General features: G+C 63.1%; 3 protein-coding genes across 4 annotated transcripts in view; 1 reads left to right on the top strand and 2 right to left on the bottom strand.

Moving 5' to 3' along the window:
- RNF214 (ring finger protein 214) overlaps window positions 1-662 on the bottom strand; it is an 8,106-nt gene extending 7,444 nt beyond the window's left edge. The window contains exons 1-2 of the mRNA XM_042034033.1: window positions 480-662; window positions 91-256 (exon numbers count right to left, since the gene is read on the bottom strand). Of these exons, the coding sequence (XP_041889967.1) occupies window positions 91-256; window positions 480-662 (349 nt within the window). The remainder of the gene's footprint in view (window positions 1-90; window positions 257-479) is intronic.
- PCSK7 (proprotein convertase subtilisin/kexin type 7) lies at window positions 7-13,371 on the top strand. Of its 2 annotated transcripts, none has more exons than XM_042034066.1 (16): window positions 7-33; window positions 984-1,463; window positions 1,868-2,002; window positions 2,413-2,578; window positions 3,427-3,517; window positions 4,077-4,131; window positions 5,224-5,362; window positions 5,952-6,052; window positions 7,977-8,144; window positions 9,179-9,286; window positions 10,165-10,267; window positions 11,035-11,191; window positions 11,286-11,380; window positions 11,518-11,611; window positions 11,879-11,996; window positions 12,148-13,371. In XM_042034066.1, the coding sequence occupies exons 2-16, from the start codon at window positions 996-998 to the stop codon at window positions 12,550-12,552; spliced, it is 2,403 nt and encodes an 800-aa protein (XP_041890000.1). In that variant the 5' UTR covers window positions 7-33; window positions 984-995; the 3' UTR covers window positions 12,553-13,371. The 2 variants fall into 2 exon arrangements, with proteins under 2 accessions (XP_041890000.1, XP_041890001.1); XM_042034067.1 differs by lacking the exon at window positions 7-33 and adding an exon at window positions 576-877.
- A 418-nt stretch (window positions 13,372-13,789) lies between these two features.
- On the bottom strand, window positions 13,790-16,814 carry TAGLN (transgelin). Its single transcript, XM_042034068.1, has 5 exons — window positions 16,710-16,814; window positions 15,054-15,252; window positions 14,775-14,952; window positions 14,585-14,687; window positions 13,790-14,358 (listed from the first exon to the last, which is right to left on the bottom strand). Exons 2-5 carry the CDS (start codon window positions 15,231-15,233, stop codon window positions 14,217-14,219), a joined length of 603 nt encoding a protein of 200 aa, XP_041890002.1. The 5' UTR covers window positions 15,234-15,252; window positions 16,710-16,814; the 3' UTR covers window positions 13,790-14,216.
- Window positions 16,815-16,973: the final 159 nt, after the last annotated feature.

Below are 16,973 nucleotides of genomic sequence, written 5' to 3'. Positions count from 1 at the left end.
CGGGGTTCCGGCGGCGGCGGCGGCTCATGCCCGGTGAGCGCTGCGGGGCGGCACCGGCGGGCGGCGGGGTGCGGGCGGCGGGACGCGCACCGGGGCGGGGGGCACCGGCCCCGCTGTCGCCGGCTCGCCGCGGGTCCAGGCGGGGGTGGCGGATGGCGGCGGGGGCGTTCTGCCCGTGGGTGACCTCCACAGTGTCCCTGATGCCGGTGCCCGGCGGAGGAGCACCGGGGCTGCCCCGGGGCGCTGCGCGGTGCCGCTGCCGGGGTGCATCAAGCGGCGCTTAAAGCCCGACTTGGAGGGAGAGAAACCTGCTCGGTGTCCAGCTCGGTGTCCGGCAGCAGCCGCAGCTGATGAGTTGTATCAGAGGCGAATGGACCGGATCGAGGGAAGAAAAGGGCCAGGGGTGTCGAGCTCCGGGCACGTCCAAGGGAGCGGGATCTCGGGAGGTGTTCTCCCCGCTCTCCGCTGCCGTGGCTTACGGAAAGCGGCTTGAACCGGGGCTCGGTGGTGATTTCCACCCATGCCAGGGAAAAGCAGGTTCCTCCGGCCGTGGAGCAGGTGAGGAACGAGTTCGGTAGGGCTCCTGCAGAACAGGAACCGGCTCTCGGCTGCCCACAGAGCGTGGCGTCGCCCGTGGTGTTTGTTCCTGGGGAACTGCGCATCGAGAGTTTCTTATCAGTTTCTTATCAGAGGAGAGAGGGGGAAGTGGCTCTTCCTGCCAGCCCAGCGCGGTGTTGTCTGGCCCGGGGCTGCCACCCAGCAGGAAGAGCAGGGTTGGGATCGATCCCTGCCCAGCCTGGGTGTGCCTCCAGTTCTGAACCGCTGGGAAGGAGCCGCCTCGGCTGGGGTTTCCCGGGAAGGATCTGCTGCGCAGCGGGTTGGTGGCGAGCCGCGTGGGGCTCTGTGGGACCTTCAGGTGAGGCCTTGAGCACCGTGTCCCTCATCAGAAGGGGTTCTCACCAGCTTCACCTCTGCTGTTGCAGCCCGCCTGTCTGATGCCGCATTGGAGGCGGGGAGCGCCGCTATGGAGCGCAGGGATGGAGGCCACGCTCTGCATCCACACGTGCCTTTGGCTGAGCGCTGCCTGGATCCCCCTGGCCTCGCCAGCCGGACCGGCCTGCGGCGGGCAGCGCGCTCCGGACACTGAAGGCCGCCACGGGAAGCTGACGTGGGCGGTCAGCTTGGATGCACCCGAGGAGGAGCTGGAGCAGCGGGCAGAGGAGCTGGCCCGGACTGCGGGCCTGGTGAACATGGGCCGTGTCGGGGAGCTCAAGGGCCATTACCTCTTTGCCTACCAGCCCGACGGCCACGCGGTGACTGAACATGAAGCAATAAGGAGGTCGGTGGACACTTTGTTTGCACAGCACGACAGCGTGCGGTGGCACTCGGAACAGAAGCTGCTGAAGCGCTCCAAGCGCAGCCTGCACTTTAACGATCCCAAATACCCCCAGCAGTGGCATCTGGTGAGTGGTTTCCTGGCTCCTGCAATGCTCGCAGCCTCGGGCTGTTTGTGTGGCCATGGGCGAGCTGTCACGCAGGAAACAGAGCAGCCTCTTTCTGTTCTTTGGTGAGGAGGGAGCTCACTGAGAGCTCACCCTGCCTGCCACGTGCTCGCTGTGATAACAGCTCCTGTGACTGGTTGTGCACAGGTGGCACTGGGGTGGGCAGAGGGGTTTGGCTGGAGCACACCGTGCCCTCCACGTCATGGCTCGAGCAACTGTTGCTCGCTGTCAGCCTCAGACAACCTCCTCTGGCTGTCCTGTGACTCCTTCCCATGCTGGCCCCAGCCCCACATGTCACATCCAATGCACCCAGGAGGTCCCCTCAGCTCTGACCCTCTCTCTTCGCTGTCCTTTCTGGTGTTTAGAACAACCGCAAGAGCCCCGGGAAGGACATCAACGTCACGGGCGTGTGGGAGCGGAACGTGACGGGGCGCGGGGTGACAGTGGTGGTGGTGGACGACGGCGTGGAGCACACCATCAAGGACATCCAGCCAAACTACGTGAGTGCCTGCACAGGCTGGAGGCCGGGCAGTGTGACAGGAGCGTGTGAGAGCTCAGAGTCCGAGCTGTGCCGTCACCTTGGGCTCAGCCAGGGCAGAAAGTCCCAGCAGCAAACCTTTCCTGGGAGATTTTGTACCCGGGTTTCAGGGTTACCTGCCTTTGTGCTCCCTGTGGCAGGCAGCCGGCCTCCCTCTGACCTGCAGCAGTGCATGGAGCTGCCTTGGCGGGTTCCTTCCCCACGGCAGCAGATAGCAGTGTTGAGCTGCAGCCCTGTGTGGAAGCAGCTCAACACTCCAAGTTCCCATGGCTTCCAGGCTGTGTTTCAGCCTGTGCTCCGTTCTCTTAACTCCTGCTTTTCCCAAATTGAGAAGAGCAGAGCCCCAAGTCCTGACTGTGGGTCTGTTTCCAGAGCCCAGAAGGCAGCTATGACTTGAACTCCAATGACCCTGACCCTATGCCTCACCCCGACGAGGAGAACGGGAACCACCACGGGACCCGCTGCGCCGGGGAGATCGCGGCTGTGCCAAACAACAGCTTCTGCACGGTGGGAGTCGCCTACGGGAGCCGCATCGCAGGTACGTGCAGGCCCCAGGCAATCCCAGCTTGCCTCACCCCCGGATCCGTGGGGCTGGGACACGGCTCCATGGGCTGGAGCGGCTCTGAGTCAGCGGTGCCGTGCTCGGGCTGGTTGGGCTGTTGCAGGGAGGGCCTGGCGCCTGCCTGAGCTCCTCTCCAGAGGAGCCAGCTCCTGGCAGCTTTTCCAGAGTATTCCTGGCCTCCCTGGCTGCCAAACTTTCAGCAGAGCAGCCACGCCATGCTGACTGAGCCAGACAATCGTGCCATGATGTGCCCAGGCTGTGCCTGGAGGCACTGGGGCAGCAAATCTTGGCCAGTCCCTTTCACTGCCCTGGCCCCTGGTCTCCGCTCTGCCGTGTGGGATGGACGGGGGCGAAGGGCCGGTGCTGTGTCTCTCCCCTGCAAGGCCAGGGAATGTGTGCTGTGCCCCAGCTGTCTCCAGAGCTCCTGAGCTTCTCTGCAGAGGGGGGCAAGGTCTCTGTGCCCTGCAGGATGTGTCCCTGGCAGCGTGGGGACAGCCATGCTGGGACGTGGTTCTGTCCATACCTGGTCACACCACAGTCCCTGGGGTGCTGGAGGGGTCAGGGCTTGCCCAGAGGCACAGCAGGCAGAGGCTCCCAGCTGGCAGAAGCAGAGATGAGCTCATGGTGTACCCACAGCACAGGGAACAGGAGGGTTTGCCCCAGATCCAGGCGGGACCTGGCGCTGTTTCAGGCCCCAGCCCTCCAAAGCTGGGCTGGCCTTGCAGGGTGAGCACAGCGGGGCAGCCTCGAGCCAGGAGTTTGTTTGCAGTGTGTGCAGCTCATGTGACCCGTGTTGGTCACGTTCCTTGTCCTCTGTCCCGCAGGCATCCGAGTGCTGGACGGGCCCCTCACGGACAGCATGGAGGCCATCGCCTTCAACAAGCACTATCAGATCAATGACATCTACAGCTGCAGGTGAGCCCCCAGGGGACCCTGAGCTGGCTCCCAGCTGCCAGCCCTGCTCTGCCTGGGGACGGGGTCACAGCTCGTGGCTGAGTGCTCACACCAGCTCCCACCCTTCTGTGGCTCCAGTTAGCCCTGAGGCACCAAAATCCTGTTCTTGGAGAGCTGTCCCAGGCTCTGCACAGCGCCTGCAGTTGCGAGATGTCCCTCTGTGTGCTGCTGCAGCACATCCCCTGGGCTGGCTGTGCTGGAGGGGACACTGTGCCCCACGGTGTGGTCAGGCGGTCCCGGCTGAGCCGTGTGACGGGGACTGGAATGTGTGAGAAGCTGCTTGTTAAATAAAAATCAAACATTTTGTCCGCTGGAATCTGACCCAGGGGCACAGTGCAAACACGACAGCAATATCCCAGCAGCGAGGGGCCATCCTGATGGGTGGGAAAGTGCAGTGCTCTGCGATCCCAGTCGTGGTGCTGGGAGCAGCTGGTGGCTGCTGGGAGCTCTCTGTAATGGCAGGAAGAGCCAGCCGCCTGTGACTCCTGGGGCTGTCACTTCACGGTGTCTCTCTTTGCAGCTGGGGTCCCGATGACGATGGGAAGACCGTGGACGGCCCGCATCAACTGGGAAAGGTAAAACCCAGCCCCAGCAGCCCTGGGGGAGCCTCCAGGCCTTGTGGCTTTTTGCCTGCCCGTTCAGGCGGGGCGGGATGTTGCTGTGACACCACGCACGTCTGTTTGTGTCCCTCGGTGCCAGCGGAGGTTTCCCTGTCACTGTGTGGTTGGGAGAGGCGACGCTGCGGCGGGAGGGCAGCGTTCAGGCAGGGCGGGATGAGCTTTCCAAGGAGAGGCTGGTTCCAGCAGGAAAAGGCTCTTTCACAACCTGTGGTATTGCGCTGACAACTTGTGCAACCCGCAGGATGCTCTCTGCTCAGGAGGCCAAGCTTTCCCAGTGCTCAGGGTGGTTCTCGAGGCAGGAGTGGTGCCTTTGGATACTGGGAGTAAATAAGGGGAGTGGGATTGCAGTGGGACAGAGAGTCAGAGCTGAGGCTGCTCCTTCCCAGGCCATTAAGATTTTCTTAGAGCTCCTGTGCTGCAGAACTGCTGCAAAGCACACCCAGCCTGCCTGTGCTGCTGCGAGGGATCACTGAGGGGCCCCAAAACCAGCAGTGGGGTGTGGTTCTGCTCCAGTGCTCCTCTGCTGTGCTTTTCCAACCACAACTCAGCAGTTCCTGCGCTCCTCGGAGCAGCGCTGACAGCCGAGCTGTCCGTTCGCCATAACAAATGGTTTCCAATTCTGCAAGTTAATTTATTCCCTTCCTGCCTGCAGAGACAGCTGGAACAAGCTCTGGCACCCAGAGCACGGGCAGAGCTCGCTGTGCCACAGCAGAGCCAGGAGGGCAGAGTGTTCCTTCATCTGCCAGGGGAGGGAGAGCAGGGCGGTCACTTCCAGCAGGGTTGTGTTCTTGCTCATCCATCAGACGTGTCCTTTCCCTAGGTGGGAATGATGTCTGGGCGAGGTGTCTGGGCTGGAAAGGTGCTTTCAGGTGGGGCTGGTGGTGTGGTGTGTCTCAGCAAAGGCAATGCCCCATGTCTGGGGGGCTGGGCACTCACAGAGGGGCAGTGCTGGCAGATCACACGTGCTGGGCTGGCTGCTGTCAGAAACCACTGGGATCAGCCTGGAAGTACCTGGGAAGAGCCCCTCTGCCCTGTCCCTCTCCGCAGGCCGCCCTGCAGCACGGGGTGATCGCGGGTCGCCGGGGCTTCGGGAGCATCTTCGTGGTGGCCAGTGGCAACGGGGGCCAGCACAGTGACAACTGCAACTACGATGGATACGCCAACTCTATCTACACTGTCACGATAGGTGAGCCTGGCTCTTCTGTCTCCTCCCTTCCCAGCCTGGGGCAGTGAGGTCATCCCAAAAGCACACAGCCTGCCCAGCTGGGAGCTGGCTGGCTGGTGGGAACCTGTGGGAAAGTGTCTGGGAATGAGCATGGCAGTGTCTAGGGTATGCTGGGCTTCAGCCCTCAAGCCTGCAGTTTGCTTCTGACCTGCAGAGCAAGAGGAGGCCAGAGAAATTCCTGCCCATGCCCAGGCCTCCCTCCCAGGGCTGTGACACACTGTCACGTTCAGGGAATGACCTGGAATGCAGCATTCCCATCATTTGTGTTGGAAGAGAAACGTGTAATCTGCGTTCTCGAGAGCAGAAGCTGCTGAGGGGCAGAAGATCTATGTGATACTGAGCACAGTGAAGGATTATTTATCGTGGCTGCCCTTCCTGTAGATCTTCCATGCGGGAAAAACACAGGCTTGGTTCTGCTTTCCCTGCCCAGCTCCCAGCCCCTGGAAGAGCGCATCTGGCAGGAGAGGCTCTCAGGGCATCGACACCTTGACATTTCAGCAGCTGAAGCTAAGCAGGTTTCAGGCAGTCGATGCCTTTCTCGTTTCCCCAGGGGCCGTGGATGAGACGGGCTCCATGCCCTTCTACGCCGAGGAATGTGCCTCCATGCTGGCCGTGACCTTCAGCGGCGGGGACAAGATGATGAGGAGCATTGTGAGTACCTGTGTCCCCTGTGCTCCCCTGGCCGCCCCGGGGACAGCCAGGACAACGCTCCGTCCCCTCCGATTCCCACACAGCTCCTCTGAGCCAGGGTGTGGATGTGCCTTTTTCCCAGACCCTGCACGAACAGAGGGAGGGTCCTGTTTCTCAGCCCTGTGGGAGCTGCCCCACTCCTGCCCAGCCAGCACCCCCCGCTCTGCTCCCAAGGGATGCTGGAGCACGGAGGGCAGGGAGAGCATCGGGCTCTTTGAGCCACTTGGCCCCAGCCTCTCCTCTGTTCTGGCACATGGGCCTCTCCCAGTCGAATTTTTAAGAATATTTTTATCAGCTTTTCCTTTTTTTGCCAAAAAGCGAGTTCTTGTCAACAACACGTCCTTTCTGCCTGAGCCAAGCAGCCGGGGGCTGCTTCCCCCCTGCAGGCCTGACCCAGCCTGTCCCTCCCTTGGTGCCAGGCTGCCCCCACCCCAATGGTGTGACCCCTCCCTGTCCTGTGGGGCCAGCAGGGACCACACAGCCCACCCATCGCAGGGCAGCTGAGGGGAAATGTCACTGCCTCCCTGTTATTTGGGGTTGGATTGTCCGTGGCTTGGAGGATCTCCCACCAGGACAGGTACTTCCCAAAAGCACTTTCCTGTGGCTCTGTGCCTGCCACAGAGCAGCTGAATCCAGGCTTGTCAAACCAGGGGAACAGGGAGAGCCTGGGATCCTCAGCGCCTGGCTGGGACTCAGCAAGCTCCTCCTGCAGCCCAGAGCCAGGGCAGGGATCTGTGCCCAGCCAGGGCATGGCACAATCTGCCACAGGGAGAGTAAAACCCAGAATGGAGCTGATTTTTCCTCTCAGAAATCACTGCAGTTGTCCCAGGCTGCTTTGGAAAGTACTGACACTGGGAAAAAAGGGAGCCAGCGACGGCTCTGCTGCGTTCCATCAGGAGCTGCAGGCTCCTGGGTTGGTCTGGCTTCCTCCAGCCCGGTGTGAGTGCTTTGAAGGTCACAAATGCACGTTCACTTTAAACACCAGCCTTATGGGACACTAACAGGGGAGCTGGCACTCCATGGGACAGCCAGGGTGAGATCCACACGTAGCCTGGGAGCGGCATGTGCCACAGAGACAGCCTGTACCACGGTGGCTCCTTCAGGCAGCCCCTGCCTTGCTGAACCCCACACAGCCCTTTTTCAGGAGCACAGTCTGCTCCTGGACACCCTGGAGCTCACTGCAGTGGTGCCAGAGTTAACTGCCCTGCAGCCATCTGCTCCAGCTTTTTTTTTCTTTTACCAGACCATAAACTTTGTGTGGTTTCCTTAATGGGAAGAATTTAATACGGCTTCTGGCACTGCCTGTGCTTCCTACTGAAAGTTTGTGCTCTCGGGGTGCTCTGTGTGGGACACTCAGTGTCCCAGCGTGAGCTGGAGCCACTCACAGCTGGAAAAGTGGGATGGAGTCAAGCAAAAACACCACAAACCCTTCGGATTTTGGGCTTTCTCCCCGTGGGGAGCAGAGGGAGATGGATGCACTTGCTTTGCAGTGAGGTGCCATCATTCGTGAGCCTCCTGACTCCTCTCTGGAGGCTCTGTGTGCTCTGCACAGTCCTGTGTGGCCCCTCTGCAGTCTGGTTGTGACACTGTGATCAGCAGTGAAGGTGAGCAGGAACCCAAAATATCTGCCAGGAGTTTCCCACAAAGTTGCTTTGTGAGGGCTAGTTTGTCTCTCTCTCTCTCCAAAGGGAACTGTCCCCATTCATTGCTTCCCTGGGATCACTGTCCCTGCAGTGAGGCTGTGCCAGGACCCTTCCTGGCTGGCTGTGAGCAGGGCCAGCTGTGTCACAGGCTGAGCTTGGGCTGGCGAGGGCGCAGCTCGGGATGCAGGCACCCCAGCACAGCACAGGGGCCTGACAGAGGCCTGTCTCCTCTTCCCTGGCAGGTGACAACAGACTGGGACTTGCAGAAGGGCACGGGCTGCACGGAGGGTCACACGGGGACATCGGCTGCAGCTCCCCTGGCCGCGGGAATGATCGCGCTGATGCTGCAGGTGCGGCCGTGCCTCACCTGGCGGGACGTGCAGCACGTCATTGTCTTCACTGCCACCAAGGTGAGCGGTGACCCTCCCTCCTCCCTCACAGCAGGGGTGCTGCAGGATGCCCGGGGCCCTGCTGTGCACATCCTTGTTTATGTCTGCTGCCCCTCCATAAATCTCTCGCTCGTCTGGCTCCCAGCACCGGGACTGTGCTTTCGCCTCACCCCGTGTTCCTTCCAGGAATGTGGCTGAGGCATTTTCCCCTGTCATGATAATAAATGGGGTATTTGCCTCAGGAATGCCTCCATCTGCCAATGTAGGGGTCTTGCAGGGGCTCAGCAGGTTCCAGGGGCTCAGCAGGTTCCAGGGCTCAGCAGGTTCCGGGACTCAGCCCTGTGTGTGTGCGCAGTGGGGTTGGCCCAGCCCAGGGGCTGACACCTCTGCAGTGTCACCTCATGGTCCAGGCAGTGGGAAAGCGAGGAGCTCTGCCCTGCCCTGGCCTTTCCTGGGCTCTCCGGAGAACTGGGCTCCTGGAAACAGGCACAGCAGAGAGCTGGGCAGCAAACCCAGCCCTTCCCTTCACCCAGAGCAGGAGTGGGAACTGACTGGAGAGATGGGGCTTCTCCCACACCCCTCTGGGGAGTGGGAGTCCGTGTCCAGCTGATGCTGTGCTCACTTTGGCATGGGACAGTGTTTTCCATAACTTCCAAGCCAGTGTTGCCAGAGCACTACAACCCAGTAAGTGATGGGACCCAGATCTGTCCTGCCCCAGCTCTTGTTGATTTAAAGGACTCCGTTCCTTCTCTCCAAGGCTTCTGCCATCCCACAGGCAGTGGTTTGGGCAGCAGGGAGCAGCTGGGATGTTTCAGAGCAGAGGCATTTGTGCCCTTTCGTGCCGCTCCATGTCCTTTCTGAGGAGCTGGGAAGCCACTTTGTCCTGGGATTTGTTTCAAACAAAGATCAACCTGTTCCTTTCTAATAAGGCCATGTGGGTTTGCTTCCCCACCACTGTGGGATGTGTCTGGGTTTCCTTCCCTTCGGGCCTGGGGGTTCCAAGGTGCTGGTGTGCCCTCAGGTAACCAGAGCACCCTTTTGTGGTGTCTTTGCAGTACGAGGACCGCCGTGCCAAGTGGGACACCAACCAGGCGGGCTTCAGCCACAGCCACCAGCACGGCTTTGGCCTGCTCAATGCCTGGAGGCTGGTGAACGCTGCCAAGGTAATTCCCTGCCCTCCCACACCTGCCCTGTGGGCAGGCAGAGCAGCCCAGCCCCGTGGCGAGGACTGGTGACGCTGTGGGGTGACACCGCTGCTGTTCAGGGCCAGTGCTTTGGCCACCATCCTGCTGGCCCTGACTCTGAGGCTGCTTTTGGTGTGAGGTCATGAGGCTCTCAGCAGTGCCTGAGAGCTGCCCCGAGCTGCTGCTCTCCAGCACTATATATAGCCATGGCGAGGGCCCTGATTCACGGCGATGGGAGCTTCGTCAGCAGCCCCAGCACCTTCCTCCCTCCACAGTGGCTGTAGGGAGGGTGTCCCGAGAAACAGCTCCAGGGGAGTGGTGTGGTCACAGCAGGCAGCGGCATCCCCATCTCTTCCTCCTCTGGTCACACGGAGACCAGGGCGCATCCCTTTGGCACTGGGTCACAGCTCGTGTGTGGAGCTCTGCGCAGCTGTGCCGGGTCACTGCCGCTGCCAGCTGTGCCCCCAGGGTTACAGGGACTTCCAGGCTGCTCCCTCTTCCTGCAGGCATTTGGGTTCTGCTGTTCCCTGCCCTGCTGTGCCAGGGGTTGGAATGGAGCAGCCTCAAGTCACCGCTGAAAGCCACTGTGACAAACCCAGGGCTGGGGAGTCCCAAATCTTGATCAGCCCTTCTGGCTCCCAGGCAGTGACTTTCCCTCCTTTCCTGGGCCTGTGGGCACTGCTCCCATCCCTGGGGTGTCACAGCAGCCCATGTGTCCCAGAACAGCATCGGGAGAGGCCCCTTGGCCTGGCCCCGCATCCAGCACAGCAGCAGCTTGTGAGAGCAGTGGGAGATGGAGGGACGGATGTGCAGGGAGGGTGCAATCCGTGCTGAACCCTCTGTCCTTCCCCTGGCAGATCTGGGAGTCCGTGCCATACCTGGCCTCGTACGTGGGCCCCGTGCTGAAGGAGGGCAGGAGCATCCCGTTGCTCCCGCAGGAGCTGGAGGTGGCCTGGAACGGTAAGAGCAGGTGTGCCATGGAGAGCACGTGCTGTGCACGTCGGGGCCAGGGAGCCAGCCCTGCCCGCTGCCGTGTGGCACAGCAGGGCAGGACCAGCCCTGGGCTGCAGGAGGCCAGGAAGGGGTTAAGTGCTGGGCTGCCTGGGCTTTTTCCGCTGCCCATCCCCAGGGGATCTGCCTGCTGCTGTTTCGATCCGATCCCCACAGCCCCATCCCTGCCCTGGTGTGTTTGGGGAGCCAGGCCGGGCTCAGCAGCAGGGCCGGGCTGGGCAGCGGCCAGAGCCGCTCCGCTGGCTTTGACCATTTTAGGTAATGCTGCAGCTCCCGACTTGGCCAGGCCTGTCCGGAACAGCAGCGCTGCTCCGGCTGCTACCAGCGGGAAGGAGAGCTCGGCCCCAGCCCTCCCCGGCCCCAGCAGGAGCGGCACTGCTGCCTCTGTGAGGTGCCCATGTCCCCCCTCAGCAGGGGCTGGCAGCACCCACCCGCCAGCAGCCGGCCGAGACCCAGGCCCACCCCGCTCCGGAGGGGCTGTGGTCAGCAGCTCGGGGGCTGTGAGCATTCGTGGAGCTGGGAGCAGTTCGGGATGGGACAGGGCAGCCTGGACACCTGGCTTCTGCTCCCAGTCCCACGCAGGGCAGGCAGCTGGGAAGAGGCACAGACAACATGCGTGTCCTGTTAAGTGGCACCACAGCCCCATGGGGCTGGCTGGGAGTGGGGACTCCATCCCAAGGCCACCAGCCTTGACCAACCCCCCTTCCCTTTCCCAGTCACTCCTGCCGACCTGGAGCTCTCTGGCATGAGGACCCTGGAGCACGTGGCAGTCACCGTCACCATAACCCACCCCCGCCGTGGCAACCTGGAGATCCGGCTCTTCTGCCCCAGCGGGATGATGTCCCTGATCGGGACCACCCGGAGCATGGACTCGTAAGCACCGAGGGCACAGTGTGGAGGGCAGGACACCAGGGCCATGTCAGGCTCTGTGACCCCTCATGGGTTGTTTCCCCTCACCCCTTGGCAGGGACCCCAATGGTTTCTCTGACTGGACCTTCTCCACGGTGCGCTGCTGGGGCGAGGAGGCACAGGGCACCTACAGGCTGCTCATCAGGGACATCGGTGAGTCCTGCCTTCCAGGGGACCCTCAGGGGTGGTGGCAGCTCTGTGCCATGTCCCAGGCACTGCCAGCCCATCACCTGGGCAGCAGCAGGTTGGCTCAGAGAGTTCCCCACTGCACCAACTTGCTTCCTCCCCAGGAGACGAGAGCCTGAGGCCTGGCACCTTGAAGCACTGGCAGCTGACCCTGTACGGCTCCTCGTGGTCCCCAGCAGAGATGAAGGAACGGCAGAGGTAGGACACCACGTCCCCAGCTTGGTGGGGAGCCAGGAGAGGGAGGCTGAGGGGTTTATCCCGGCCTGTGGGTTGGAGCGGTGTTGCTGCCAGGTGGGCATGTGGCAGGTGAGGCTGAGGCTGCCCTCACACCTCACAGGGCAGCCATGGGCTGCAGAACACGGCTCTGTGGGCGGAAGGAGGCACTCCAGATCCTTTGGGGGCATTTTGGAGCCTCCCTGGAGCCTCCCTACCCACGGGACACTCACAGGGTGTCTCTGTCCCCAGGCTACTGGAGGAAGCCATGAGTGGGCAGTACCTGAGCGGTGACTTCTCCCTGCCCTGTCCCCCGGGGCTGGACATCCCTGAGGAGCAGCGTTACACCATCACAGCCAACACCCTCAAGGTGAGCCTGCCTGCGGGCTGGGAGCCCTGCATCCCCCAGGAGGAGCTGGAAGAGCAGGACCCTGCTCAGGATTCTGTGCCTCTCTGCTGGGCAGTGGGCAGGGCCCTGAGGGGGTTGAGAGTTGTGTTTCTCAAGGGGTTTCCCTCTGCAGACCCTCCTGCTCCTGGGATGCTTTGCTGTGTTCTGGACTTTCTACTACATGCTGGAGGTTTGCCTGACGAGGAACGAGGTGGGGCTGGACCTGGCCTGCTCCAGCCCCACCAGCTGCAGGTGGTACCAGCAGGGCGGGAAGCACCGAGCCCTGGAGAGCGGCCTGGAGATGGAGTCGGTGCCGCTGTACCAGGAGAAGGACGTGGAGGAGGCCGATATGGAGTGTGAGCACCTGGAGCCTGCCCGGGACAGGGAGGAGGGGTCCTGGACCCCCACCCACCCCAAACTTTCCAGCAATGGCAGAGCTGGGAGCTTCCATGAGGCAGCCCCCACTGGAACGGGATTCCTGGGCCGGGAGGCATCGACTGAACTCCTCATGGAGGACAGGGAGCACCAGCCCTGCTGACTGACTGGGGCTGGGGCCCTCCCTCGGTACGACCCTCCTGGGCAGCACAGACTCATTGCTGAGCCCCCAGGGACCACTGCCACTGTGTCCTGCGGGAGGTGGTGTTGGAGGTGGCTGGGACCCAAGGAGAGAGTGCTGGTACTGGAAAGGGAGCTTCCCTTCCCTTGCTCTGGGAAACAAAGCAAGCCTTAAACCCTTTCCTGACGGAGCCTGCGCTGGGGAAGCTCGGGGCTCCCCGTTTGTGCAGCGCCGCTCCCACAGACCTGGGCGGTTCCACACCCAGCCCCTTCCTGCCGCTGCAGCAGGGCCAACACACATCACTTTGTCCCTGATTTCTGCAGAACAGGCCTGGAAAATGAGACCAAGGCCCCGGCAGCCGCCTCTGCAGGCAGGGACCCCGCAGCACTGGCATTTTCCTGGGCTGGCAGCCGGCCCCTACCCACCAGTTATCCCAGTTTAGAAGCAGGGAGTTACTTCACTCATCTCCAGCCAGCGCTTCTCCCTGCCCCCCATGCTCCAATCCTGCTGATTCCTCCTCTCCCGTGGGCACAGAGCAGCTGTGGGGTGGGGGAGGCAGGAACCAGCCTGTTTGGGGGGCTGTCCCTGTGTCAGTGGGCACAGGAGCGCCTCTGGTAGCAGGTAGGCCTGGTTTGGACTGGGGAGGGGAGGTTGAGTTGCTCTGGCAGTGGCTCATCTGAGCAGGGTTGGCTTGTTCACATGTCTTTGGGTTCAGTGGTTTATTTTTTTAAAGCTGGGGTTTGTTTTTTAATCAGCGAAGCCCTTTTGTGTAGCTTTCCAAATAAAGCCTGAAAAACCCTCCTCTCCCCCATCCATCACTCTTCTGCCCTCCCAAAGCTTCCTCACTGTGCAAAAATGCATCGCGCAGCCCCTCCCAGCCCCGGGGCCGGGGGAGGGACCCAGTGTTGGGGTGCTGCATCTGTGGGGGCTGTGTGCCCTCCGTGCCCTGGGATAAAAGGGGCTGCTCCAGGCAGGGGAGGCAAGGGCTGGGCCAGAGCACTGGAAGGTGCAAGGACAGAGGTGGGTGTCATGGTCTGCAGGGAGAGGACAGAGTTTTCCAAGCCAGGCAGGGAAAATCCAAACTCCAGCTTTGGTTTTCCCAGGTTTGGAGGTGGCAGGAGGAGCAGCTGCAGCCTTTTAGGGAGAATGACTTTGGCTTTCCGGGTGCCATCAATTAGCCGAAGCAGGGCAGGCAGGAGGAAACCTCGTCAGGCCACGCTAGATGAATATAACCTTTTAATTTTGACAAAAACGAAGTACAAAACCGAGGCCAATTCTCTCTTCTCCCCGTTCGCAGGGATCTCTGCGGCAGTGGCGCGGGGCTCGTGCGGGCGGCGGGCAGGGCGGTGGCCCCGGGGGCCGGGGCGCTGGCCCGTCCCACCCGAGGGTGCCGGCGAGGGCAGGGCCGGCTGGCAGGGGGTGCGAGGCCGGGGGCAGAGGCTGCCCGGGGGCAGAGGCTGCCCAGGCACGGCGCTGGGGGGCTGCGGCCCCGGGCTGGGGGCTGCGGCGGGGCGCGTGCGGCCGCTGGCGGGGCGATGGGGCTGGCGGGCGATGCTCCTCAATAAATACCAATGGACTGGCGGCGGCCAGCGGGGAGCGGAGACGGAGGTCCCGGCGGGGGAGGGCTGGGGGCGGCGCGGGGGTGCCTAGCTGATGATCTGCCGGGGCCGGCCGTAGCTCATCCCCGCCTGTGACGCTCCCTTGTTGGTGCCCATCTGTAGCCCGATGATGTTCTTGCCCTCCTTCAGCTGGCTCTCGGTGAACTCCCGCTTGTGCTCCTGCGCTTTCCTGTGGGGCACAGGGAGAGGCCGTGGGGCACCCGCACCCCCGGCTGCCCAGGAGCCCCACCCCGGTCCCCAGGAATGCCCCAGCCACCCTCCCTCTCCAGCTGAAAGTTTGGCATCCCGCTTCCATGTGCTCCGGGGTGCTTGCAGGCGGTGGAAAGAGCCAGCCAGCTCTGAGCAGCCGCAGGACAAGGGGGTCCCCATGCCCAACTCTGCACTCCCCCACTTACTTCATGAACCAGTTGGGGTCCCCGTGGTAGTTCCCATCGTTCTTGGTGACTGCCAGGCTCCCCAGGGCCATCAGCGTCCTCTGCACCGCCGCCATGTCCTTGGCTGCCCAGGGAGAGAGGGGCGTGAGGATGGGCACAGCGCAGCACGGCAGCCCTGGAACCCCCAACCCCGACTGCCCCCCTCCCGCACCTTCAAACAGGTCCACGGTCTGGAACATGTCTGTCTTGACCACGCCGTAGTCCTCGGCCGCCTTCAGGAACTGGGCAATCTGTTCCATCTGCTTGAAGACCATGGTGGGCGGCGCGTCGGGGATCTTGACGGGCTTGGAGCCATCGGGGTAGAGGCTGTTCACCAGCCTGCTGAGCACCTGCCGCAGAGGGGAGCCTGGGTTTGCTGCGCTGCCTCTGGAGCTCCCTGTGCTGCCCCCGGAGCTCCCCACTGGCCGCCCTCCCCCAGGACCCCACTTACGATGCCATTCTTCAGCCAGACCTGGAAGCCCAGGCGGCCCCGCTCCGGGCGTCCCACGGCAGCCCCGCACTGCGCCACGATCCACTCCACCAGCCGGTCCTCCAGCTCATCATCGTACTTCTTCTCGATCTTGGACTGCACATCCCTGCTCATGCCATAGGCTGGGCCTTTGTTTGCCATGGCTGTGGTGGTGGGAGACCTGGCAGCACAACAGGGACAGTCAGGCTGTGGAGATGCTGTCCCCTATCCAGGGACCCCATGGACACCATTGTTCATTTGCCTGTCACTCTGCTGCAGTGGGGACAAGCCCTTCTGACTCTTCTCTTGCCAAGTAACAGCCCTTCAGCTCCATCCAGATGTTTGATGGAGAATTCACCACCATGACCTCCAAGATTTGCCCAGACAGATGGTTCCTGTCCTGGCAGAGATGCCTCGTCCCCAGCTCAGACTGTGCACAGGAGCAGCCTCATCCCTGTCCCTTGCCAGCTCTTGGTTGGCGTGGATTTCCCTGGTGTGACCACGCCAGGATCCAGGTGGCAAGGTGACCACGTCAAGGCTGGCTGGCTGTGGCATGGTATGGTGGCCATGGCACAGCAGGTGGACATGGCATGCAGGGCAGGGTGGCCGCAGGGTGGCCTTGGCACGGCAGGTCCGGGAGCCAGGGAGGATCGCGGGCGAGGCGGGAGCAGCGGGAGCCGTGCCCATGCCCTTGTAAGGACATGCTGTGGGCAGTGGTGGCAGGTAGCCGGCTGCGGGCAGCGCCCGAGGGTGCCAGGGAGGATGCCAGGGAAGATGCCAGGAGGGAGAGGCTCTGGGAGTGGCAGCCAAGCCTTTGGTGGCGCTGGCATCGCTCCTCCCTGCCCGGCTCCTCGCTTGGCATGACGCCTCCGAGTGCCTCCAGGAGCCGTGCGGATGTCCCACATCCACACCCGGCCTCCAGCGGGTTCATCCTGACCGCCGGGCACCGCGGCTCCGGCGGGATGGGCTGAGACACTGACCCTGCTTGCTGCCAGCAATGCAGGGGTGCCCCACGAGCCCTACGGGCAGCCCGTGCCCAGACCCCGAGCACTGCTGGGCACATCCAGGGATGCTACAGGTGCCACAGCCAATCCCGCTCCATGCCCTGGCCCGATCTGGCACAGAGGGGTCACACACGGCTCCCTCGGCCACATGGCATTGCCCGTCAGCTGCCCCCGGGCCCTCCAGCCCCGTGCCCATCTCCCGTCCCCACCGAGCACGGGGCAGAAACGGGCACTGGGGGCTGGAGTTGTCCCTCCAACGCTGCGCTGAGCCCCGCACGGCCCCTCCGGCTACCGCGGGGACCCGCAGCTGCGCAACCCCGCCGGGAACGCGCTCCTGAGGGGCAGGAGCACGACAGAACCCCGGCGGTGACCCCAGCCCGAGCAGGGGAGCCTGACCCTCCTCCGGGGAGCAGCGGGGCAGTCCGAGGAGCAGCATCCCCATCCCGGGGAGCCGCATCGCACCCGGAGGAGCAGAACCCGCGTCACCCAGGGAGCAGATCGCAGTCCCGGGAGCGGCTTCGCTCTCCCGGGTGCAGCGTCCCCATCCCGGGGAGCAGCACCCCCGTGCCGGGGGCTGGCGTTCCCACCCGGGGACCCTCCCCGCCGCCCCCCCCCCCCCCGCGGCAGGACTCACAAGCGGCTGCGGAAGGAGCGAGGGCGATGCTCGGAGAGGGACCAGCGCACTGCCCCGCGGGGACCCCGACCTTGCGCTAAAAGGCGGGCGGCGGGACGGTGATGTCAGTGGGGCGCGGAGCCCGGCCCCCCCCCCCAACCCCCCCCCCCCGGGCGCCCCGCCCCCCCCCGCTCCGTGACTCCATCCCAGGCACCATATTTGGGGAAAGACTCCGAAAACCAGCGACGAAAGCCCGTGCTCGAGCATTCCCCGCGTGCCTCCGCC

This window comes from Corvus kubaryi, unplaced genomic scaffold (genome assembly GCF_017639235.1).
Source record: "Corvus kubaryi isolate FWS band 111438036 unplaced genomic scaffold, C.kubaryi_AGA036_p1.0 37367, whole genome shotgun sequence".
Lineage (NCBI taxonomy): Eukaryota > Metazoa > Chordata > Aves > Passeriformes > Corvidae > Corvus > Corvus kubaryi.
This window is presented reverse-complemented; position numbering and strand designations above follow the sequence as displayed.